The 24748-nt window shown below is 43.1% G+C and overlaps 1 protein-coding gene across 4 annotated transcripts; it reads left to right on the forward strand.

The window, feature by feature from the left end:
* LOC139375751 (translin-associated factor X) lies at positions 1-23541 on the forward strand. 4 transcript variants are annotated; one of them, XM_071117566.1, is made up of 8 exons: positions 1-70; positions 1520-1615; positions 5777-5891; positions 14601-14731; positions 17206-17315; positions 22218-22376; positions 22709-22774; positions 22872-23541. In XM_071117566.1, exons 2-8 carry the CDS (start codon positions 1540-1542, stop codon positions 23028-23030), a joined length of 816 nt encoding a protein of 271 aa, XP_070973667.1. In that variant the 5' UTR covers positions 1-70; positions 1520-1539; the 3' UTR covers positions 23031-23541. The 4 variants fall into 4 exon arrangements, with proteins under 4 accessions (XP_070973667.1, XP_070973668.1, XP_070973666.1 ...); XM_071117567.1 differs by having other exon boundaries at positions 15-438; XM_071117565.1 differs by having other exon boundaries at positions 16-138.
* The last annotated feature ends 1207 nt before the right edge of the window (positions 23542-24748 follow it).

Consider the following 24748-nt stretch of genomic DNA (forward strand, 5'->3'; position numbering starts at 1 on the left):
TGCTTCTTCAACTTGCACACAATCACAAATAAACAGTCACTTCAGGTTGTAATCAAATGCTGCTAGCTAGGTAACTGTAAAATAAGAATATTCTTGTACGATAATACGATTATATAGAAGTTATGAGCAAGCGGGAAGGTAATCAAATTCATTATTAACATTATGTATGATGTGTATAGTCGCAATGCTCTGGATTTGATACGGGACAAAAACTGCGGACTCCTAATTTCGCATCAATGCAGCTCCACATGTGGAATTCACATAGCTAGCTAGCTAATCACGTTTGTTCCATAAAGCCTACACTCGCTATATTTATGCAATAAGCCCCAATGGGGTGTGGTAGATGGACAATATACTTTCTTACGCATCACGCAACGCGGAGTGCCTGGATACAGCCCTTAGCCGTGGAATATTGGTCAAGTACAACAAACTACCGAGGTGCCTTATTGCTAATATAAACTGGTTACCAACGTAATTAAACCAGTAAAAATAAATGTTTTGTAATACCGTTTATAATGTAAATTTTAAACCTAGTGGTTTGAACCCTGAATTCTGATTGGCTGAAAGCTGTGGTATTTTTAAGTAATAAGGACCAAGGAGGTGTGGTATATGGCCAATATACCACGGCTAAGGGCTGTTCTTCAGCAGGACGCAATGCGAAGTGCCTGGATACAGCCCTTAGCCGTGGTATTATATATGGTCCTTATATGCCACAAACCCCCAAGGTGCCTTATTGCTATTATAAACTGGTTACCAACGTAATTAGAGCACTAAAAATACATGTTTTATCATACCTGGGGTTGCACAGTTTGGAGAATATTCAGAGGCGGAGACTTTCAATGGGAATTTAATTTGGAATTTTTTTATTTCACCTTTTCACCTAAAATCTTACAATGTGATTTTCTGGATTTGTTTTTCTAATTTTGTCTGTCATAGTTGAAGTGTACCTATGATGAAAATTACAGGCCTCCCTCATCTTTTTAAGTGGGAGAACTTGCACGATTGGTGGCTGACTAAATACTTTTTTGCCCCACTGTATATACTGTACTCTATACCATCTACTGTGTCTTGCCTATGCCGTTCTGTACCATCACTCATTCATATATCTTTATGTACATATTCTTTATCCCTTTACACTTGTGTGTATAAGACAGTAGTTTTGGAATTGTTAGGCTAGATTACTCGTTGGTTATTACTGCATTGTCGGAACTAGAAGCACAAGCATTTCGCTACACTCGCATTAGCATCTGCTAACCATGTGTATGTGACAAATTACATTTGATTTTGATTTGATTTGTAATCTCCCTGTCTCCTTTTTTATGTATTTTTATTTAACTAGGCAAGTCAGTTAAGAACAAGTTATTATTTTCAATGACGGCCTAGGAACAGTGGGTTTACTGCCTGTTCAGGAGCAGAACTACAGATTTGTACCTTGTCAGCTCGGGGTTTCGATCTTGCAACCTTTCGGTTACTAGACCAGTGCGCTCTAACCACTAGGCTACCTCCCGCCCATCCTCAGGTGAAGGGTATCCCCGGAGGATGAAGACAAGTCAGAAAACAGATGACCGCGACACAGGAGCTAACCTGACATCACCTGTGATGGCTGCATTCAAAGGTATCCACTAGATCATTTTCTGTGGTACCTGAATTTACATTCAGCCCAGAGTACACTCCCCCCCCCTACCTTTTCACCTCGCCCCTCTTCACCTCCTCTCTCTTCACCTCTCTCTTCACCTCCTCTCTCTTCACCTCGCCCCTCTTCACCTCCTCTCTCTTCACCTCCTCTCTCTTCACCTCGCCCCTCTTCACCTCCTCTCTCTTCACCTCCCCCCTCTTCACCTCCTCTCTTCACCTCCCCCCTCTTCACCTCCTCTCTCTTCACCTCCCCCCTCTTCACCTCCTCTCTCTTCACCTCCTCTCTCTTCACCTCCTCTCTCTTCACCTCCTCTCTCTTCACCTCCCCCTCTTCACCTCCTCCCACTTCACCTCGCCCCTCTTCACCTCCTCTCTCTTCACCTCCCCCTCTTCACCTCCTCCTACTTCACCTCGCCCCTCTTCACCTCCTCTCTCTTCACCTCCCCCTCTTCATCTCCTCCCACTTCACCTCCTCCTTCTCCCCCCTTCACCTCCCCCCTCTTCACCTCCTCTCTCTTCACCTCCTCTCTCTTCACCTCCCCCCTCCTCTCCCTTCACCTCCTCTCTCTTCACCTCCTCTCTCTTCACCTCCCCCTCTTCACCTCCTCCTACTTCACCTCGCCCCTCTTCACCTCCTCTCTCTTCACCTCCTCTCTCTTCACTCCTCTCTCTTCACCTCCCCCCTCTTCCCCTCCTCTCCCTTCACCTCCCCCCTCTTCACCTCCTCTCTCTTCACCTCCCCCTCTTCACCTCCTACTTCACCTCGCCCCTCTTCACCTCCTCTCTTTTCACCTCCTCTCTCTTCACCTCCCCCTCTTCACCTCCTCCCACTTCACCTCCTCCTTCTCCCCCCTTCACCTCCCCCCTCTTCACTCCTTCCACCTCCCCCTCTTCACCTCCTCCTTCTCCTCTTCACTCCTTCCACCTCCTCCCTTTTCACTCCTTCCCCCTCCCCCCTCCCCCCTCTTCACCTCCTCTTTCTCCACCTCTTCACCTCCCCCCTCTTCACCTCCTCCTTCTCCCCCTCTTCACTCCTTCCACCTCCTCCCTCTTCACTCCTTCCCCCTCCCCCTCTTCACCTCCTCCTTCTCCTCTTCACTCCTTCCACCTCCTCCCTCTTCACTCCTTCCCCCTCCCCCCTCTTCACCTCCTCTTTCTCCCCCTCTTCACCTCCCCTCTCTCTTCACTACTAATCATAACATTATAGTTGTGGTAGGTAGAGAGAGAGATGCAGCCTACTAATCATAACATTATAGTTGTGGTAGGTAGAGAGAGAGATGCAGCCTACTAATCATAACATTATAGTTGTGGTAGGTAGAGAGAGAGATGCAGCCTACTAATCATAACATTATAGTTGTGGTAGGTAGAGAGAGAGATGCAGCCTACTAATCATAACATTATAGTTGTGATAGGTAGAGAGAGAGATGCAGCCTACTAATCATAACATTGTAGTTGTGGTAGGTAGAGAGAGAGATGCAGCCTACTAATCATAACATTATAGTTGTGGTAGGTAGAGAGAGAGATGCAGCCTACTAATCATAACATTATAGTTGTGATAGGTAGAGAGAGAGATGCAGCCTACTAATCATAACATTATAGTTGTGGTAGGTAGAGAGAGAGATGCAGCCTACTAATCATAACATTATAGTTGTGGTAGGTAGAGAGAGAGATGCAGCCTACTAATCATAACATTGTAGTTGTGGTAGGTAGAGAGAGAGATGCAGCCTACTAATCATAACATTATAGTTGTGGTAGGTAGAGAGAGAAATGCAGCCTACTAATCATAACATTATAGTTGTGGTAGGTAGAGAGAGAGATGCAGCCTACTAATCATAACATTATAGTTGTGGTAGGTAGAGAGAGAGAGATGCAGCCTACTAATCATAACATTGTAGTTGTGGTAGGTAGAGAGAGAGATGCAGCCTACTAATCATAACATTATAGTTGTGGTAGGTAGAGAGAGAGATGCAGCCTACTAATCATAACATTATAGTTGTGGTAGGTAGAGAGAGAGATGCAGCCTACTAATCATAACATTATAGTTGTGGTAGGTAGAGAGAGAGATGCAGCCTACTAATCATAACATTATAGTTGTGGTAGGTAGAGAGAGAGATGCAGCCTACTAATCATAACATTGTAGTTGTGGTAGGTAGAGAGAGAGATGCAGCCTACTAATCATAACATTATAGTTGTGGTAGGTAGAGAGAGAGATGCAGCCTACTAATCATAACATTATAGTTGTGGTAGGTAGAGAGAGAGATGCAGCCTACTAATCATAACATTATAGTTGTGATAGGTAGAGAGAGAGATGCAGCCTACTAATCATAACATTGTAGTTGTGGTAGGTAGAGAGAGAGATGCAGCCTACTAATCATAACATTATAGTTGTGGTAGGTAGAGAGAGAGATGCAGCCTACTAATCATAACATTATAGTTGTGATAGGTAGAGAGAGAGATGCAGCCTACTAATCATAACATTATAGTTGTGGTAGGTAGAGAGAGAGATGCAGCCTACTAATCATAACATTATAGTTGTGGTAGGTAGAGAGAGAGATGCAGCCTACTAATCATAACATTGTAGTTGTGGTAGGTAGAGAGAGAGATGCAGCCTACTAATCATAACATTATAGTTGTGGTAGGTAGAGAGAGAAATGCAGCCTACTAATCATAACATTATAGTTGTGGTAGGTAGAGAGAGAGATGCAGCCTACTAATCATAACATTATAGTTGTGGTAGGTAGAGAGAGAGAGATGCAGCCTACTAATCATAACATTGTAGTTGTGGTAGGTAGAGAGAGAGATGCAGCCTACTAATCATAACATTATAGTTGTGGTAGGTAGAGAGAGAGATGCAGCCTACTAATCATAACATTATAGTTGTGGTAGGTAGAGAGAGAGATGCAGCCTACTAATCATAACATTATAGTTGTGGTAGGTAGAGAGAGAGATGCAGCCTACTAATCATAACATTATAGTTGTGGTAGGTAGAGAGAGAGATGCAGCCTACTAATCATAACATTGTAGTTGTGGTAGGTAGAGAGAGAGATGCAGCCTACTAATCATAACATTATAGTTGTGGTAGGTAGAGAGAGAAATGCAGCCTACTAATCATAACATTATAGTTGTGGTAGGTAGAGAGAGAGATGCAGCCTACTAATCATAACATTATAGTTGTGGTAGGTAGAGAGAGAGAGATGCAGCCTACTAATCATAACATTGTAGTTGTGGTAGGTAGAGAGAGAGATGCAGCCTACTAATCATAACATTATAGTTGTGGTAGGTAGAGAGAGAGATGCAGCCTACTAATCATAACATTATAGTTGTGGTAGGTAGAGAGAGAGATGCAGCCTACTAATCATAACATTATAGTTGTGGTAGGTAGAGAGAGAAATGCAGCCTACTAATCATAACATTATAGTTGTGGTAGGTAGAGAGAGAGATGCAGCCTACTAATCATAACATTATAGTTGTGGTAGGTAGAGAGAGAGAGATGCAGCCTACTAATCATAACATTGTAGTTGTGGTAGGTAGAGAGAGAGATGCAGCCTACTAATCATAACATTATAGTTGTGGTAGGTAGAGAGAGAGATGCAGCCTACTAATCATAACATTATAGTTGTGGTAGGTAGAGAGAGAGATGCAGCCTACTAATCATAACATTATAGTTGTGGTAGGTAGAGAGAGAGATGCAGCCTACTAATCATAACATTATAGTTGTGGTAGGTAGAGAGAGAGATGCAGCCTACTAATCATAACATTATAGTTGTGGTAGGTAGAGAGAGAGATGTAGCTGTTAGCAGTTTCTGTTATTCTTCAGTAACACAATCCCCAAAGCAAATCAGGGGGAGAAAATTAGGTTTATTCAGAGAGGACAAATCATAAATGTTAAGCTGGGAGGTAGATATTCAGTCTCCCCTCTCCTTTTTTCCACAGAACTAAGGAACATGATGCCATTTATAACCCCCCCCACCCTAGCCTTGGGTTGACCAATCAGAAGTTCTTGCAGTACAACTGGGCCAATGGCTAATCCCTATTGACCATTAGTACTCTAGTTTTTTGTCCTCTCTCATCCTCTGCGTTGTCTATTTACCGTCAAAATATTCTTATATCGACTACTAATCAGATATCTCTTCCATGCCAGTGTTCCAGCAGGAGCTAGACACCAAACATGACAAGCATGAGCGCCTGGTCAAACTCAGCAGAGACATCACCATTGAAAGCAAGAGGACAATATTTCTACTGCACAGAGTCACCAGGTAAATTGTCTGAACTACAAAATGTGGTCTGCCAGGGTCCTTAAGGGGGTCCTCAGCAGCAAGGCGGAAGAAAAAAAGGAATCTCATATAGTTGGCCACTTCTAATGGTTTTCAAATGCAGTGTTAAATATCATCTAGGTTTATTTTTCTAATAAATGTTTGTGGATGCATTGATTAAAGCTGCAATGTGTTGCTGTTTTGGTGACCTGACCAAATGGACGTAGAAATGTGAGTTACAGATCTATCATTCTCATTGAAAGTGAGTCTAATAAGTGGTTTAAAATCAAATCAAAATATATATATTTTTTTTGTCACATACACATGGTTAGCAGATGTTAATGCGAGAGTAGCGAAATGCTTGTGCTTCTAGTTCCGACAATGCAGTAATAACCAACAAGTAATCTAGCTAACAATTCCAAAACTACTACCTTATAGACACAAGTGTAAGGGGATAAAGAATATGTACATAAAGATATATGAATGAGTGATGGTACAGAGCGGCATAGGCTAGATACAGTAGATGGTATTGAGTGCAGTATATACATATGAGATGAGTATATAAACGAAGTGGCATAGTTAAAGTGGCTAGTGATACATGTATTACATAAAGATGCAGTAGATGATATAGAGTACAGTATATACGTATACATATGAGATGAATAATGTAGGGTATGTAAACATTATATTAGGTAGCATTGTTTAAAGTGGCTAGTGATATATTTTACATCATTTCCCATCAATTCCCATTATTAAAGTGGCTGGAGTTGAGTCAGTGTGTTGGCAGCAGCCACTCAATGTTAGTGGTGGCTGTTTAACAGTCTGATGGCCTTGAGATAGAAGCTGTTTTTCAGTCTCTCGGTCCCAGCTTTGATGCACCTGTACTGACCTCGCCTTCTGGATGATAGCGGGGTGAACAGGCAGTGGCTCGGGTGGTTGTTGTCCTTGATGATCTTTATGGGCTTCCTGTGACATCGGATGGTGTAGGTGTCCTGGAGGGCAGGTAGTTTGCCCCCGGTGATGCGTTGTGCAGACCTCACTACCCTCTGGAGAGCCTTACGGTTGTGGGCGGAGCAGTTGCCGTACCAGGCGGTGATACAGCCCGACAGGATGCTCTCGATTGTGCATCTGTAGAAGTTTTTGAGTGCTTTTGGTGACAAGCCAAATTTCTTCAGCCTCCTGAGGTTGAAGAGGCGCTGCTGCGCCTTCTTTACGATGCTGTCTGTGTGGGTGGACCAATTCAGTTTGTCTGTGATGTGTACGCCGAGGAACTTAAAACTTACTACCCTCTCCACTACTGTTCCATCGATGTGGATAGGGGGGTGTTCCCTCTGCTGTTTCCTGAAGTCCACAATCATCTCCTTAGTTTTGTTGACGTTGAGTGTGAGGTTATTTTCCTGACACCACACTCCGAGGGCCCTCACCTCCTCCCTGTAGGCCGTCTCGTCGTTGTTGGTAATCAAGCCTACCACTGTTGTGTCGTCCGCAAACTTGATGATTGAGTTGGAGGCGTGCGTGGCCACGCAGTCATGGGTGAACAGGGAGTACAGGAGAGGGCTCAGAACGCACCCTTGTGGGGTCCCAGTGTTGAGGATCAGCGGGGTGGAGATGTTGTTGCCTACCCTCACCACCTGGGGGCGGCCCGTCAGGAAGTCCAGTACCCAGTCGTTGTTGGTAATCAAGCCTACCACTGTTGTGTCGTCCGCAAACTTGATGATTGAGTTGGAGGCGTGCGTGGCCACGCAGTCATGGGTGAACAGGGAGTACAGGAGAGGGCTCAGAACGCACCCTTGTGGGGTCCCAGTGTTGAGGATCAGCGGGGTGGAGATGTTGTTGCCTACCCTCACCACCTGGGGGCGGCCCGTCAGGAAGTCCAGTACCCAGTTGCACAGGGCGGGGTCGAGACCCAAGGTCTCGAGCTTGATGACGAGCTTGGAGGGCACTATGGTGTTAAATGCCGAGCTGTAGTCGATGAACAGCATTCTCACATAGGTATTCCTCTTGTCCAGATGCGTTAGGGCAGTGTGGTTGAGATTGCATCGTCTGTGGACCTATTTGGGCGGTAAGCAAATTGGAGTTGGGTCTAGGGTGTCAGGTAGGGTGGAGGTGATATGGTCCTTGACTAGTCTCTCAAAGCACTTCATGATGACGGAAGTGAGTGCTACGGGGCGGTAGTCGTTTAGCTCAGTTACCTTAGCTTTCTTGGGAACAGGAACAATGGTGGCCCTCTTGAAGCATGTGGGAACAACAGACTGGGATATGGATTGATTGAATATGTCTGTAAACACACCAGCCAGCTGGTCTGCGCATGCTCTGAGGGCGCGGCTGGGGATGCCGTCTGGGCCTGCAGCCCTGCGAGGGTTGACACGTTTAAATGTTTTCCTCACGTCGGCTGCAGTGAAGGAGAGTCCGCATGTTTTGGTTGCGGGCCGTGTCAGTGGCACTGTATTGTCCTCAAAGCGGGCAAAAAAGTTATTTAGTCTGCCTGGGAGCAAGACATCCTGGTCCGTGACGGGGCTGGTTTTCTTTTTGTAATCCGTGATTGACTGTAGACCCTGCCACATACCTCTTGTGTCTGAGCCGTTGAATTGAGATTCTACTTTGTCTCTATACTGACGCTTAGCTTGTTTGATTGCCTTGCGGAGGGAATAGTTACACTGTTTGTATTCGGTCATGTTTCCGGTCACCTTGCCCTGATTAAAAGCAGTGGTTCGCGCTTTCAGTTTCACGCGAATGCTGCCATCAATCCACGATTTCTGGTTTGGGAATGTTTTAATCGTTGCTATGGGAACGACATCTTCAACGCACGTTCTAATGAACTCGCTCACCGAATCAGCGAATTCGTCAATGTTGTTGTCTGACGCAATACGAAACATTTCCCAGTCCACGTGATGGAAGCAGTCTTGGAGTGTGGAATCAGATTGGTCGGACCAGCGTTGGACAGACCTCAGCGCGGGAGCTTCTTGTTTTAGTTTCTGTCTGTAGGCAGGGATCAACAAAATGGAGTCGTGGTCAGCTTTTCCGAAAGGAGAGCGGGGCAGGGCCTTATATGCGTTGCGGAAGTTGGAATAGCAATAATCCAAGGTTTTTCCAGCCCTGGTTGCGCAATCGATATGCTGATAAAATTTAGGGAGTCTTGTTTTTAGATTAGCCTTGTTAAAATCCCCAGCTACAATGAATGCAGCCTCCGGATATATGGATTCCAGTTTGCAGAGTCACATAAAGTTTGTTCAGAGCCATCGATGTGTCTGCTTGGGGGGGAATATATACGGCTGTGATTATAATCGAAGAGAATTCCCATGGTAGATAACGCGGTCGACATTTGATTGTGAGGAATTCTAAATCAGGTGAACAGAAGGACTTGAGTTCCTGTATGTTGTTGTGGCCACACCACGTCACGTTAACCATGAAGCATACGCCCCCGCCCCTCTTCTTACCAGAAAGATGTTTGTTTCTATCGGCGCGATGCGTGGAGAAACCAGCTGGCTGCACCGACTCTGATAGCGTCTCTCCAGTGAGCCATGTTTCCGTGAAGCAAAGAACGTTACAGTCTCTGATGTCCCTCTGGAATGCTACCCTTGCTCGGATTTCATCAATCTTGTTGTCAAGAGACTGGACATTGGCTCTAGGAGAATGCTAGGGAGTGGTGCACGATGTGCCCGTCTCCGGAGTCTGACCAGAAGACCGCTTCGTTTCCCCCTTTTACAAAGTCTTTTTTTTGGTGGGGTCGCCGGCTGGGATCCATTCCGTTGTCCTGGGTGAAAGGCAGAACACAGGATCCGCTTCGCGAAAGTCATATTCTTGGTCGTACTGATGGTGAGTTGACGCTGCTCTTATGTTCAGTAGTTCTTCTGGACTGTATGTAATGAAACCTAAGATGACCTGGGGTACCAATGTAAGAAATAACACGTAAAAAAAACAAAAAACTGCATAGTTTCCTAGGAACGCGAAGCGACGCGGCCATCTCTGTCGGCGCCGGAAGTATTAACAGCTTCTATCTCAAGGCCATCAGACTGTTAAACAGCCACCACTAACATTGAGTGGCTGCTGCCCACATACTGACTCAAACCTCTAGCCACTTTAATATTGGAAAAATTGGATGTAATAAATGTATCACTAGCCACTTTAAACTATGCCATTGTTTAAACAATATAATTTTTACATACCCTACATTACTCATCTCATATGTATATACTGTACTCTATATCATCTACTGCATCTTTATTTAATACATGTATCACTAGCCACTTTAAACTATGCCACTTTGTTTACAACCCCTACATTACTCCTCTCATATGTATATACTGTACTCGATACCATCTACTGCATCTTGCCTATGCCGTTCGGCCATCGCTCATTCATATATTTTTATGTTCATATTCTTATTCATTCCTTTACACTTGTGTGTATAAGGTATTTGTTGTGAAATTGTTAGATTACTTGTTAGATATTACTGCACGGTTGGAACTAGAAGCACAAGCATTTCGCTACACTCGCATTAACATCTGCTAACCATGTGACCATTAACATCTGCTAACCATGTGACCATTAACATCTGATAACCATGTGTATGTGACCAATAACATCTGCTAACCATGTGACCATTAACATCTGCTAACCATGTGACCATTAACATCTGCTAACCATGTGACCATTAACATCTGCTAACCATGTGACCATTAACATCTGCTAACCATGTGTATGTGACCATTAACATCTGCTAACCATGTGACCATTAACATCTGCTAACCATGTGACCAATAACATCTGCTAACCATGTGACCATTAACATCTGCTAACCATGTGTATGTGACCAATAACATCTGATAACCATGTGTATGTGACCAATAACATCTGATAACCATGTGTATGTGACCAATAACATCTGCTAACCATGTGACCAATAACATCTGCTAACCATGTGATCATTAACATCTGCTAACCATGTGACCATTAACATCTGCTAACCATGTGACCATTAACATCTGCTAACCATGTGTATGTGACCATTAACATCTACTAACCATGTAACCATTAACATCTGCTAACCATGTGACCAATAACATCTGCTAACCATGTGACCATTAACATCTGCTAACCATGTGACCATTAACACCTGCTAACCATGTGACCATTAACACCTGCTAACCATGTGACCATTAACACCTGCTAACCATGTGACCAATAACATCTGATAACCATGTGACCATTAACATCTGCTAACCATGTGTATGTGACCAATAACATCTGATAACCATGTGTATGTGACCAATAACATCTGCTAACCATGTGACCAATAACATCTGCTAACCATGTGATCATTAACATCTGCTAACCATGTGACCATTAACATCTGCTAACCATGTGTATGTGACCAGTAACATCTGCTAACCATGTGACCATTAACATCTGCTAACCATGTGACCATTAACATCTGCTAACCATGTGTATGTGACCAGTAACATCTGCTAACCATGTGACCATTAACATCTGCTAACCATGTGACCATTAACATCTGCTAACCATGTGACCATTAACATCTGCTAACCATGTGTATGTGACCATTAACATCAGCTAACCATGTGACCATTAACATCTGCTAACCATGTGACCAGTAACATCTGCTAACCATGTGACCATTAACATCTGCTAACCATGTGACCATTAACATCTGCTAACCATGTGACCATTAACATCTGATAACCATGTGTATGTGACCAGTAACATCTGCTAACCATGTGACCATTAACATCTGCTAACCATGTGTATGTGACCAGTAACATCTGCTAACCATGTGATCATTAACATCTGCTAACCATGTGACCATTAACATCTGCTAACCATGTGACCATTAACATCTGATAACCATGTGTATGTGACCAGTAACATCAGCTAACCATGTGACCATTAACATCTGCTAACCATGTGACCAGTAACATCTGCTAACCATGTGACCATTAACATCTGCTAACCATGTGTATTTACTTTCGGTTTTGTACACCAGCATCAAACAGCTGAAAATAAAATATTTTTGCTTATAGAAAATATATTTCACAGCGGTTTAGATGGTACAATGATTCTCTACACTACACTTGCTTGTTTTGTCACAACCTGAAATTAGGCTAGCTATTCGAATTTTAGCAAGCAGGAAATGGCGGAGTGATTTCTGCAAGTTAATCCTTTAAATGTCATGTCCATCCTATAAGAACCCACCAGTAGGTCGACTAGCCTGATGTGAATGTATTGTCCCTGCAGTAGATGGACTAGCCTGATGTGAATGTATTGTCCCTGCAGTAGATGGACTAGCCTGATGTGAATGTATTGTCCTAACAGTAGATGGACTAGCCTGATGTGAATGTATTGTCCTAACAGTAGATGGACTAGCCTGATGTGAATGTATTGTCCCAACAGTAGATGGACTAGCCTGATGTGAATGTATTGTCCCTGCAGTAGATGGACTAGCCTGATGTGAATGTATTGTCCCTGCAGTAGATGGACTAGCCTGATGTGAATGTATTGTCCTAACAGTAGATGGACTAGCCTGATGTGAATGTATTGTCCTAACAGTAGATGGACTAGCCTGATGTGAATGTATTGTCCCTGCAGTAGATGGACTAGCCTGATGTGAATGTATTGTCCTAACAGTAGATGGACTAGCCTGATGTGAATGTATTGTCCTAACAGTAGATGGACTAGCCTGATGTGAATGTATTGTCCCTGCAGTAGATGGACTAGCCTGATGTGAATGTATTGTCCTAACAGTAGATGGACTAGCCTGATGTGAATGTATTGTCCTAACAGTAGATGGACTAGCCTGATGTGAATGTATTGTCCCTGCAGTAGATGGACTAGCCTGATGTGAATGTATTGTCCCTGCAGTAGATGGACTAGCCTGATGTGAATGTATTGTCCCTGCAGTAGATGGACTAGCCTGATGTGAATGTATTGTCCTAACAGTAGATGGACTAGCCTGATGTGAATGTATTGTCCTAACAGTAGATGGACTAGCCTGATGTGAATGTATTGTCCCTGCAGTAGGTCGACTAGCCTGATGTGAATGTATTGTCCTAACAGTAGATGGACTAGCCTGATGTGAATGTATTGTCCTAACAGTAGATGGACTAGCCTGATGTGAATGTATTGTCCCTGCAGTAGATGGACTAGCCTGATGTGAATGTATTGTCCCTGCAGTAGATGGACTAGCCTGATGTGAATGTATTGTCCCTGCAGTAGATGGACTAGCCTGATGTGAATGTATTGTCCTAACAGTAGATGGACTAGCCTGATGTGAATGTATTGTCCTAACAGTAGATGGACTAGCCTGATGTGAATGTATTGTCCCTGCAGTAGGTCGACTAGCCTGATGTGAATGTATTGTCCTAACAGTAGATGGACTAGCCTGATGTGAATGTATTGTCCTAACAGTAGATGGACTAGCCTGATGTGAATGTATTGTCCCTGCAGTAGATGGACTAGCCTGATGTGAATGTATTGTCCTAACAGTAGATGGACTAGCCTGATGTGAATGTATTGTCCTAACAGTAGATGGACTAGCCTGATGTGAATGTATTGTCCTAACAGTAGATGGACTAGCCTGATGTGAATGTATTGTCCCTGCAGTAGATGGACTAGCCTGATGTGAATGTATTGTCCCTGCAGTAGATGGACTAGCCTGATGTGAATGTATTGTCCCTGCAGTAGATGGACTAGCCTGATGTGAATGTATTGTCCCTGCAGTAGATGGACTCGCCTGATGTGAATGTATTGTCCTAACAGTAGATGGACTCGCCTGATGTGAATGTATTGTCCTAACAGTAGATGGACTAGCCTGATGTGAATGTATTGTCCTAACAGTAGATGGACTAGCCTGATGTGAATGTATTGTCCCTGCAGTAGATGGACTAGCCTGATGTGAATGTATTGTCCTAACAGTAGATGGACTAGCCTGATGTGAATGTATTGTCCCAACAGTAGATGGACTAGCCTGATGTGAATGTATTGTCCTAACAGTAGATGGACTAGCCTGATGTGAATGTATTGTCCCTGCAGTAGATGGACTAGCCTGATGTGAATGTATTGTCCTAACAGTAGATGGACTAGCCTGATGTGAATGTATTGTCCCAACAGTAGATGGACTAGCCTGATGTGAATGTATTGTCCCTGCAGTAGATGGACTAGCCTGATGTGAATGTATTGTCCCTGCAGTAGATGGACTAGCCTGATGTGAATGTATTGTCCTAACAGTAGATGGACTAGCCTGATGTGAATGTATTGTCCCTGCAGTAGATGGACTAGCCTGATGTGAATGTATTGTCCTAACAGTAGATGGACTAGCCTGATGTGAATGTATTGTCCCTGCAGTAGATGGACTAGCCTGATGTGAATGTATTGTCCTAACAGTAGATGGACTAGCCTGATGTGAATGTATTGTCCTAACAGTAGATGGACTAGCCTGATGTGAATGTATTGTCCCTGCAGTAGGTCGACTAGCCTGATGTGAATGTATTGTCCTAACAGTAGATGGACTAGCCTGATGTGAATGTATTGTCCCTGCAGTAGATGGACTAGCCTGATGTGAATGTATTGTCCTAACAGTAGATGGACTAGCCTGATGTGAATGTATTGTCCTAACAGTAGATGGACTAGCCTGATGTGAATGTATTGTCCCTGCAGTAGATGGACTTGCCTGATGTGAATGTATTGTCCATGCAGTGTCCCAGATGTGGAGGAGGTCCTCACAGAAGCTGATCTGAAGCTGGATGGAGTGAGACTGAACATCAGAATGATTGCTGAGGAGCTCAGAGGAGAGGACCTGCACCAGTTCCATAGAGCCTTCACACCAGGTACGGACGGACAGACGGACGGACGGACACAGAGGATACAACGGCAGGACACGCAGTCCTCCGGTTTCCAGTTAACCTCCTGATTTTGTGAATGAAGACCAGACTCAATATGATATAGACACACCCACTACAATATGAGAAGGACACCCACTACAATCACTAAAATATGTTTGACCGGCAGTGTATATAATTATTTATGAAACCTACCATCAATACTCTATTATTATGGTGGGAGATTAAAATACGGTTTTAAATATATCAATGGACTGAAGGAAATCACACTACAAACTATCACCCTCGGGCACTTAAAGGAAATCACAAATGTCATGGATATATTGGAGCTAGTGGATATAGGGAGGTTTATTATCCTGACCTGAGATTTTATTATTATAATTTCTTTATTAAACCTTTATTTAACCTGGAAGGGCTCATTGAGATTTAAAATCTATTTTTCAAGAGTGTCCTGGCCAAGATAGGCAGCACCAAGTCATTACAAAAATTACAGACAAACAAAATGAAAAACTACAAGTAATCTGGTAAAAACCATTGAATTCACAAGAGTATAACAAAATCAGAAACAGCTAATTAAAAACATTGACAGGTCAGGGAGTCAGTCTCAAGATCATTCGTCAGTGATTTAAAAGCACCAATCGGGACAAGTTCTTCCAGTTTAAAAGTATTTTGTAAGGCGTTCCAAGACGATGGCGCAGAGGACATTAAAGCCCTTTTACCAAATTCAGTTCGGACATTTGGAACAGTTAGCAGGATAAAGTCCAGCGAACGAAGAAAGTACCCAACACATTTCTGAACAATAAAAATGCCCAAATAAAAAGGTAGTAAACCCAAAATGGCTTTGTAAATAAAAGTATACCAGTGACTGAGCCTACGAGTGACTAGAGAAGGCCAACCAACCCTGGTATATAAAGTGCAGTGGTGTTTAAGGGTTTTGCAGTTTAAAATAAATATCAAAGTGCCATGGTAAATGGTGTCAATTGATCTCAAACACTGAGCGGAAGAAGCATTCATATATAAAATATACCCATAGTCTAGTAAAGGCATAAATGTAGCTGATACTAGATATACATGGTGGAGGCTCATTCAAGCCATCTTGACTACTTTCTTATGTCATTCCCACTGCCAGAAGTTGAAAATAAGTGTTGATAGGGGACAGAATGCGGTCGGATCATCACATCATTGGCATATATATATATATTACTCTTATAGAATTTCCACGTGGGTGAGGATATTGAACATTTAATCAATGCCTATTCGATAATAACTTGTTTATAATTAGGGACAGAAGACTTTCCTTCAGGTTCGTTTCCCCTCTCAGCTCGTTCCAATGGGCTTCCCTCAGCCTTTCCTTCAGGTATCGTTTCCTCTCAGCTCATTCCAATGGGCTTCCCTCAGCCTTTCCTTCAGGTATCGTTTCCCCTCAGCTCGTTCCAATGGACTTCCCTCAGCCTTTCCTTCAGGTATCGTTTCCCCTCAGCTCGTTCCAATGGGCTTCCCTCAGCCTTTCCTTCAGGTATCGTTTCCCCTCTCAGCTCGTTCCAATGGGCTTCCCTCAGCCTTTCTTTCAGGTATCGTTTCCCCTCTCAGCTCGTTCCAATGGGCTTCCCTCAGCCTTTCCTTCAGGTATCGTTTCCCCTCTCAGCTCGTTCCAATGGGCTTCCCTCAGCTTTTCCTTCAGGTATCGTTTCCCCTCAGCTCGTTCCAATGGGCTTCCCTCAGCCTTTCCTTCAGGTATCGTTTCCCCTCTCAGCTCGTTCCAGTGGGCTTCCCTCAGCTTTTCCTTCAGGTATCGTTTCCCCTCAGCTCGTTCCAATGGGCTTCCCTCAGCCTTTCCTTCAGGTATCGTTTCCCCTCTCAGCTCGTTCCAGTGGGCTTCCCTCAGCCTTTCCTTCAGGTATCGTTTCCCCTCTCAGCTCGTTCCAATGGGCTTCCCTCAGCTTTTCCTTCAGGTATCGTTTCCCCTCAGCTCGTTCCAATGGGCTTCCCTCAGCCTTTCCTTCAGGTATCGTTTCCCCTCTCAGTTCGTTCCAGTGGGCTTCCCTCAGCCTTTCCTTCAGGTATCGTTTCCCCTCAGCTCGTTCCAATGGGCTTCCCTCAGCTTTTCCTTCAGGTATCGTTTCCCCTCAGCTCGTTCCAATGGGCTTCCCTCAGCCTTTCCTTCAGGTATCGATTCCCCTCTCAGCTCGTTCCAGTGGGCTTCCCTCAGCCTTTCCTTCAGGTATCGTTTAAATGTTATTCATCATGTCATTCCTCTGTGGTTCTGGTAACGGTTCTGTTCCAAGGTTAATGATCATGTTGTAGTTCCTGTTTAGAGGCCTGCTGGCTTTAGACTCTAGAACCTTTTGATGTCATATTCTGTTTAGTTTAGCCAGGGATGGACAGTCATGAGTCAGTGGGTGTCTTCAGGTGGATACATGTTATGTAGTCAATGATCATTGTTCCCTCCCTCCCTCCCTCAGGTATCCAGGAGTACGTGGAGGCTGTGTCGTTCCATCACTTCATCAGACATCGTACTCTCATCAGCCTGGAGGAGATTAACACCAAGCTGGTCTTCGTCAAGGAGTCTGAGGTATGAACATGCTACACTAAAGGTGGACTGGATCATATCACAATTCTTGATATTAGCTGACCCTTATATCAGAGAGAAGAACATTGAGACACATGCACTGAGTGAATAGACATGGAAGAACCATGAACATTATAATGAATCATAGTATGCTAGCTGCATACCAAGAACCTGATATAGTGTCAGGATATGGTTGACACATTACTGCCAACGGTCAACCCGGATTTAGCAACTACTTGGGCTAAGTCATTGTAAATTATGATAACTGTATATGTCCTTCTGGTGGAGATACACTACAGGTCAATAGTTTTAGAACACTCATTCAAGGGGTTTTCTTTAAAATAAAATAAAAATTCAAACAGTTTATTTATATTTTCCAATGAGGCTATACATTTGGGTGAGTTTTCTTTCTCGCCTGAGTAGCCCAAAACAAATAAAAATGAAACCATCTAGTGCTCAGAGAAATAACAACACAATGTCAAATACGAGTAGCCTTGTCAAATAATTAACATCCAATCACATTCACCGTTACTCTCTCGCGGGAAACCGTCACTCTTGCACAGACATTTAGAAACTAAACATGACAATTTGACAAATAAAACACAGACGTTTTTTTGAGCGAGAATAAAGACGACTTTTGAGTAGTAAGACATGTATAAAAGCAACAGATACCATTAATAAGAAGGGGCTGGAAGCGTCTTATATGATGAGCTACCTACCGAGTGGCTAGAACAGGCAAGCCCCATACTATTATGGGGGACTTCATTCTTCCTGCTAACGCAGATATGACTGGGACAATGCTGGGGGAAAAGGACAAAAAAAACTATACAGACAATGACTTCATCAAACATCACTGTTTCACGACGCATCAGTGACATGGCAGGAGATGTTTTGAAACAATTACTGATTCGCATACAAGCCAGTGAATTATATGCGTTACAGCTGGATGAGTCAACAGACGTGGTGGGCCTGGCACAGCTCCTGGTATATGTCTGTTACAGCTGGATGAGTCAACAGACATGGCGGGCCTGGCACAGCTCCTGGTATATGTCTGTTACAGCTGGATGAGTCAACAGGCCTGGCACAGCTCCTGGTATATGTCTGTTACAGCTGGATGAGTCAACAGACGTGTTGGGCCTGGCACAGCTCCTGGTATATGTCTGTTACAGCTGGATGAGTCAACAGACGTGGCGGGCCTGGCACAGCTCCTGGTATATATCCGTTATGTTTATGGGACATCCTCTTCTGCAAACCACTGGAAACCAGGACAACAGGAGAGGGTATTTAAGTACTGGACAGCTTTGTGACATCAAATGGACTTTGGTGGTCAAGATGTGTTGGTGTCTGTACTGATGGTGCAAAAGCCATGACAGGGAGACATAGTGGAGTGATAACACGCGTGCAAGCAGTTTCTCCCGACGCCATTTGGGTACACTGCAGCATCCACCAAGAGGCTCTTGCTGCCAAAGGAATGCCTGACAGCTTGAAAGACATTTTGGACACCAGTGAAAATGGTTAACTTTGTTTCAGTAAGGCCCCTGAACTCTTGTGTATTTTCTACATTATGCAATGATATGGGCAGCGACCCTGTAACGCTTTTACAACATACAGAAGAGCGCTGGTTATCAAGGGGCAAAATATTGACACGTTTTATTGAATTGAGAGACGAGCCTAAAGTTTTCTTTACTGACCATAATTTTCACTTGTCTGACCGCTTGATGATGATGAGTTTCTCACACGACTGGCCTATCTGGGTGATGTTTTTTCTCATCTGAATGATCTGACTCTAGGATTACAGGGACTCTCCACAACTATATTCAATGTGCGGGACAATATTGAGGCTATGATTAAGAAGTTGGAGCTCTTCTCTGTCTGCATTAACAAGGACAACACACAGGTCTTTCCATCATTGTATGATTTTTTTTGTGTGCAAATGAACTCAAGCTTATGGACAATGTGAAATTATTGGCAGACTCAACAGCCTTGGTTTCTCAAATGACTGCATCGCTTGGTTCACCAACTACTTCTCAGACAGAGTTCAGTGTGTCAAATCAGAGGGCCTGTTGTCCGGACCTCTGGCAGTTTCTATGGTGGTGCCACAGGGTTCAATTCTCGGGCCGACTCTTTTCTCTGTATATATCAATGATGTCGCTCTTGCTGCTGGTGATTCTCTGATCAACCTCTACGCAGACGACACCATTCTGTATACTTCTGGCCCTTCGTTGGACACTGTGTTGACTAACCTCCAGACGAGCTTCAATGCCATACAACTCTTCTTCCGTGGCCTCCAACTGCTCTTAAATGCAAGTAAAACTAAATACATGCTCTTCAACCGATCACTGCCCGCACCTGCTCGCCTGTCCAACATCACTACTCTGGACGGTTCTGACTTAGAATATGTGGACAACTACAAATACCTAGGTGTCTGGTTAGACTGTAAACTATCTTTCCAGACTCACATTAGGCATCTCCAATCCAAAATTAAATCTAGAATCTGCTTCCTATTTTGCAACAAAGCATCCTTCACTCATGCTGCCAAACATGCCCTCGTAAAACTGACCATCCTACCGATCCTTGACTTCGGTGATGTCATTTACAAAATAGCCTCCAACACTCTACTCAACCAATTGGATGCAGTCTATCACAGTGCCATCTGTTTCGTCACCAAGCCCCATATACTACCCACCACTGCGACCGGTATGATCTCGTTGGCTGGCCCTCGCTTCATACTCGTCGCCAATCCCACTGGCTCCAGGTCATCTACAAGTCTCTGCTAGGTAAAGCCCTGCCTTATCTCAGCTCACTGGTCACCATAGCAGCACCCATCCGTAGCACGTAGTCCAGCAGGTATATTTAACTGGTCATCCCCAAAGCCAACTCCTCCTTTGGCCGCCTTTCCTTCCAGTTCTCTGCTGCCAATGACTGGAACGAATTGCAAAAATCACTGAAGCTGGTGTCTTTAACTTTAAGCACCAGCTGTCAGAGCAGCTTACACTGTACCTGTACACAACTAATCTGTAAATATACACCCAACTACCTCATCCCCATATTGTTATTTATCCTCTTGCTCTTTTGCACCCCAGTATCTCTACTTGCACATCCTCATCTACACATCTATCACTCCAGTGTTAATGCTAAATTGTAATTATTTTGCCTCCTATTTATTGCCTTACCTCCCTACTCTTCTACATTTGCACACACTGTATATAGATTTTTCTACTGTGTTATTGACTGTATATTTGTTTATTCCATGTGTAACTCTGTGTTGTTGTTTCTGTCGAACTGTCTTGCTTTATCTTGGCCAGGTCGCAGTTGTAAATGAGAACGTGTTCTCAACTAGCCACCTGGTTAAATAAAGGTGAAATAAAAAATAAAAAACTCTCATTCAAATAAACACATACAAGAACACACACATACATGTAATCGTGCCAGACATGCACACAAACATATACAGTTGGCATTTCTGTTATGATTTTTGTTGTCCTTTGTTTTAAATCTATTTTTACATTTTCTATTTTTTTTGCGTTGTTGTTTGCTGTTGTCTTCTGTCTTTCTTTTGTCTCTAGTTTATTATTCTCTTGGTTGTTGGTGCATTGTGAGGTGGGGAGTGGAATTGATTGTAGTTTTTGTTTTTGGGGGAGGGGGACTGTGGGAGGGGTCTCGAAAGGTTGAGGGACAGCTATTGGGGAACTGTGGGGGGGATCTTGGAGGGTTCGGGTTCACGTTTTTTGGCCTGGTGCGAGATCGGTCAACATGCCCTTGAGCAGGGCATTGACCCTGGATGCTTCTATGTGTCACTCTGAATGTGAGTCTGTTGGATGACTGGTGTGGTGTAGTTGTTGAGCGGCTTCACTGCAAGTATATTGTATGTTTTGGATTTTCCTTTTTTTTTTTTATTATTAACAATCATTATTGTGTATATAGCCAAGTTATTGTGTATATTAAAAAAATAAAAATGTTTATAATATATTTGACCTTTATTTAACTTAGCAAGTCTGTTAAGAACAAATTCTTATTGACCAAGACGGCCTACACTGGCCAAACCCGGACGACGTTGGGTCAATTGTGCGCTGCCCAATGGGACTCCCAATCAAGGCCGGTTGTGATACAGCCTGTAATCGAACCAAGGTGTCTGTAGTGACGCCTCAAGCACTGAGATGGAGTGCCTTAGACCGCTGTGCCACTTGGGAGCCCAAGTTATTGTGCATTTAGCCAAGTTATTGTGTATATAGCCAAGTCATTGTGTATATAGCCAAGTTATTGCGTATATAGCCAAGTTATTGTGTATATAGCCAAGTTATTGTGTATCTAGCCAGGTTATTGTGTATCAAGCCAAGTTATTGTGAATCTAGCCAAGTTATTGTGTATATAGCCAAGTTATTGTGTATCTAGCCAAGTTATTGTGTATCTAGCCAAGTTATTGTACAGTTAGCCAAGTTATTGCGTATATAGCCAACTTATTGTGTATATAGCCAAGTTAGTGTGTATATAGCCAAGTTATTGTGTATATAGCCAAGTTATTGTGTATTTAGTCAATTTATTGTGTATACAGCCAAGTTATTGTGTATTTAGACAAGTTATTGTGTATATAGCCAAGTTATTGTGTATTTAGCCAAGGTATTGTGTATATAGCCAAGTTATTGTGTATTTAGCCAAGTTATTGTGTATATAGCCAAGTTATTGTGTATTTAGCCAAGGTATTGTGTATATAGCCAAGTTATTGTGTATTTAGCTAAGTTTGTCAATATCAAGATGATCTGCTGCTTGCTCTTTCCTCTCTACAGTCAGTCAGTGTATCATAGTGTTCCTCAGGGACGACAGACTGCATGGTACTACTGACAGAATAATGATAAGGAATGTGAAAGTATAGTCACTAACTAACCGTGACTCACCTCTGACCTATAGGACACCCCAGAGAGCCAGCAGCCAATGGGAACCCCCCAAGTGCTGACCTTTCAGGTGACCCCTACAGACTACCTGTTGGGTGTGGCCGACCTGACAGGTGAGCTGATGAGGATGTGTATCAGTAGCGTGGGGAACGGGGACATGGACACGCCCTTCCAGGTCAGCATATTCCTGTATCAGTGTTAGGATTGCAATTTTTTTTTTTCAGAAATTGCTGTTAGAGTATTCCCAGACTCGGGAGGGAATAAGCAGGAAATCCAGGAATAATCCAATAAGGATTTCTGGGAATTTTGGTAAAGTTACCAGACTTTTGTAAGCCTCGTCACTGTAAAAACACAGACAACTACTGATGTAAAAACACAGACAACTACTGATGTAAAAAGGCTGTCTGACAGACAGACTGGATCTAGATATTGTTGTCACTGTAAAACACTGTGACAACTCCTCATGTAGAAAGTGCTTTATAAATCCATCTGATTTCTCTATCCCAGGTGTCCATGTTCCTGCGTCAGATCCACGATGGTTTCTCCTACATCGGTAACACTGGTCCTTATGAGGTCAGTAAGAAGCTGCTCACTCTATGTCTGTGTGTGGGTGGCTGGGGCAGTACATTTTGTGATTGATTGGCTAATTTAATGAATTGATCTATCCCAGGTCAGTAAGAAGCTCCACACGCTGAGACAGAGTCTGTCCAAGGTGGAGGATGCCTGCTATACCCTGAAGGTGCGGGGGTCAGAGATCCCCAAACACATGCTGGCTGACGTCTTCTCCAGCAGGACAGCCATGATGGACCAGGACGAAGGAATGGCCTAGCGATGGGGGTGGGGTTTAATGGTGGAGGTGGGGTGTAATGATCTGGAAAGAGGTAGGGTTAAATGATGGGCGTGGTCTGTACCTAGGGGAAACTTCACCCCGAGCCCTGTTACGCAGTCAGGGTCATGTTCAGTAGGCAAAATGTTGTGGAACTTTGCAGATAGAAATCTATAAAGATGTGATGATTCCTTTTTCTGGATGTTCAAGAGGCATGTTTGTTCTACAAAGTACATTTCTATCTGAAAGTTCCACAACGTTATACCCTGGTTTGTTATTGTTCTGTGGTGACATCTGATGTTGGTCTGGATAATGCGTTTGTTATGGTATTTGGTGTCAACTGTTGTTTCATTCCAAACATTGTTCATTGCTGTTTGTTCTGAATCGGATCAGTGTCGTCACAATCTCTGCTGTGCCAAACGGTCAATCCCAATCTGAAGGTCGTTAAGTTATAGCATGTAAAATGTCACTCTTAATTTAGTATTTTTCAATAAAGTTCAAAATGTGTTGTGAAGATGACACTCTCAGGCATTATTGTGTGTGTGAGGCTGGGTCTCTCCTCTATCACTATCTAAAGTCTAAAGTAGACTTTACACCTGTCTGGTAATCTACAGTAGGCTTTACACCTGTCTGGTAATCTAAAGTAGGCTTTACACCTGTCTGGTAATCTAAAGTAGGCTTTACACCTGTCTGGTAATCTAAAGTAGACGACACCTGTCTGGGAGTCTAAAGTAGACTTTACATCAGTCTGATAATCTAAAGTAGGCTTTACACATGTCTGGTAATCTAAAGTAGACTTTACACCTGTCTGGTAATCTAAAGTAGACTTTACACCTGTCTGGTAATCTAAAGTAGACTTTACACCTGTCTGGTAATCTAAAGTAGGCTTTACATCAGTCTGGTAATCTAAAGTAGACTTTACATCAGTCTGGTAATCTAAAGTAGACTTTACATCAGTCTGGTAATCTAAAGTAGCCTTTACACCTGTCTGGTAATCTAAAGTAGGCTTTACATCAGTCTGATAATCTAAAGTAGCCTTTACACCTGTCTGATAATCTAAAGTAGGCTTTACACCTGTCTGGTAATCTAAAATAGACTTTACACCTGTCTGGTAATCTAAAGTAGACTTTACATCAGTCTGGTAAAGCCATGACATCATTTTCTGGAATTTTCCCAGCTGTTAAAATGCACAGTCAAGTTAGTGTATGTAAACTTCTGACCCACTGGAATTGTGATACAGTGAATTATAAGTGAAATAATCTGTCTGTAAACAATTAATGGAAAAATTACTTGTGTCATGCACAAAGTAGATGTCCTAACCGATTTGCTAAAACTATAGTTTGTTAACAAGAAATTTGTGGAGTGGTTGAAAAACTAGTTTTAATGACTCCAACATAAGTTTATGTAAACTTCCGACTTCAACTGTAAGTCATGTCAAGCCTTATTCATATAGGTTTGTTGAATAGAAAAACATTATATAAAACATTTCATATTTTTATCATATTTGTACTGTGTACTTAAACTTGTTTCTTTAAAGTGACTGCACCTCAGCAATGTAGAACTATTTTGACCTTTCTTGGAGTATGCAACATTACTAGTTATTGTTTATGTCGCTGTCATGATAAATAAGTATTTTGGGGGATTACATAGATTAATTTAAAAAAAAATACATTTAGTTACATTTAACAGTTTTTACGCAGATATGAAAGGATAATGAGAAC

Source organism: Oncorhynchus clarkii, chromosome 20, assembly GCF_045791955.1.
Source record: "Oncorhynchus clarkii lewisi isolate Uvic-CL-2024 chromosome 20, UVic_Ocla_1.0, whole genome shotgun sequence".
Classification (NCBI taxonomy): Eukaryota; Metazoa; Chordata; class Actinopteri; order Salmoniformes; family Salmonidae; genus Oncorhynchus; species Oncorhynchus clarkii.

Coding starts and splice junctions, on each gene's coding strand:
- LOC139375751 (XM_071117567.1), top strand. CDS start 330: ATGGGGTGTGGTAGATGGACAATATACTTTCTTACGCATCACGCAACG. Junction 1,616..5,776: donor TGTGATGGCTGCATTCAAAG/GTATCCACTAGA, acceptor CTTCCATGCCAG/TGTTCCAGCAGGAGCTAGAC. Junction 5,892..14,600: donor CTACTGCACAGAGTCACCAG/GTAAATTGTCTG, acceptor TTGTCCATGCAG/TGTCCCAGATGTGGAGGAGG.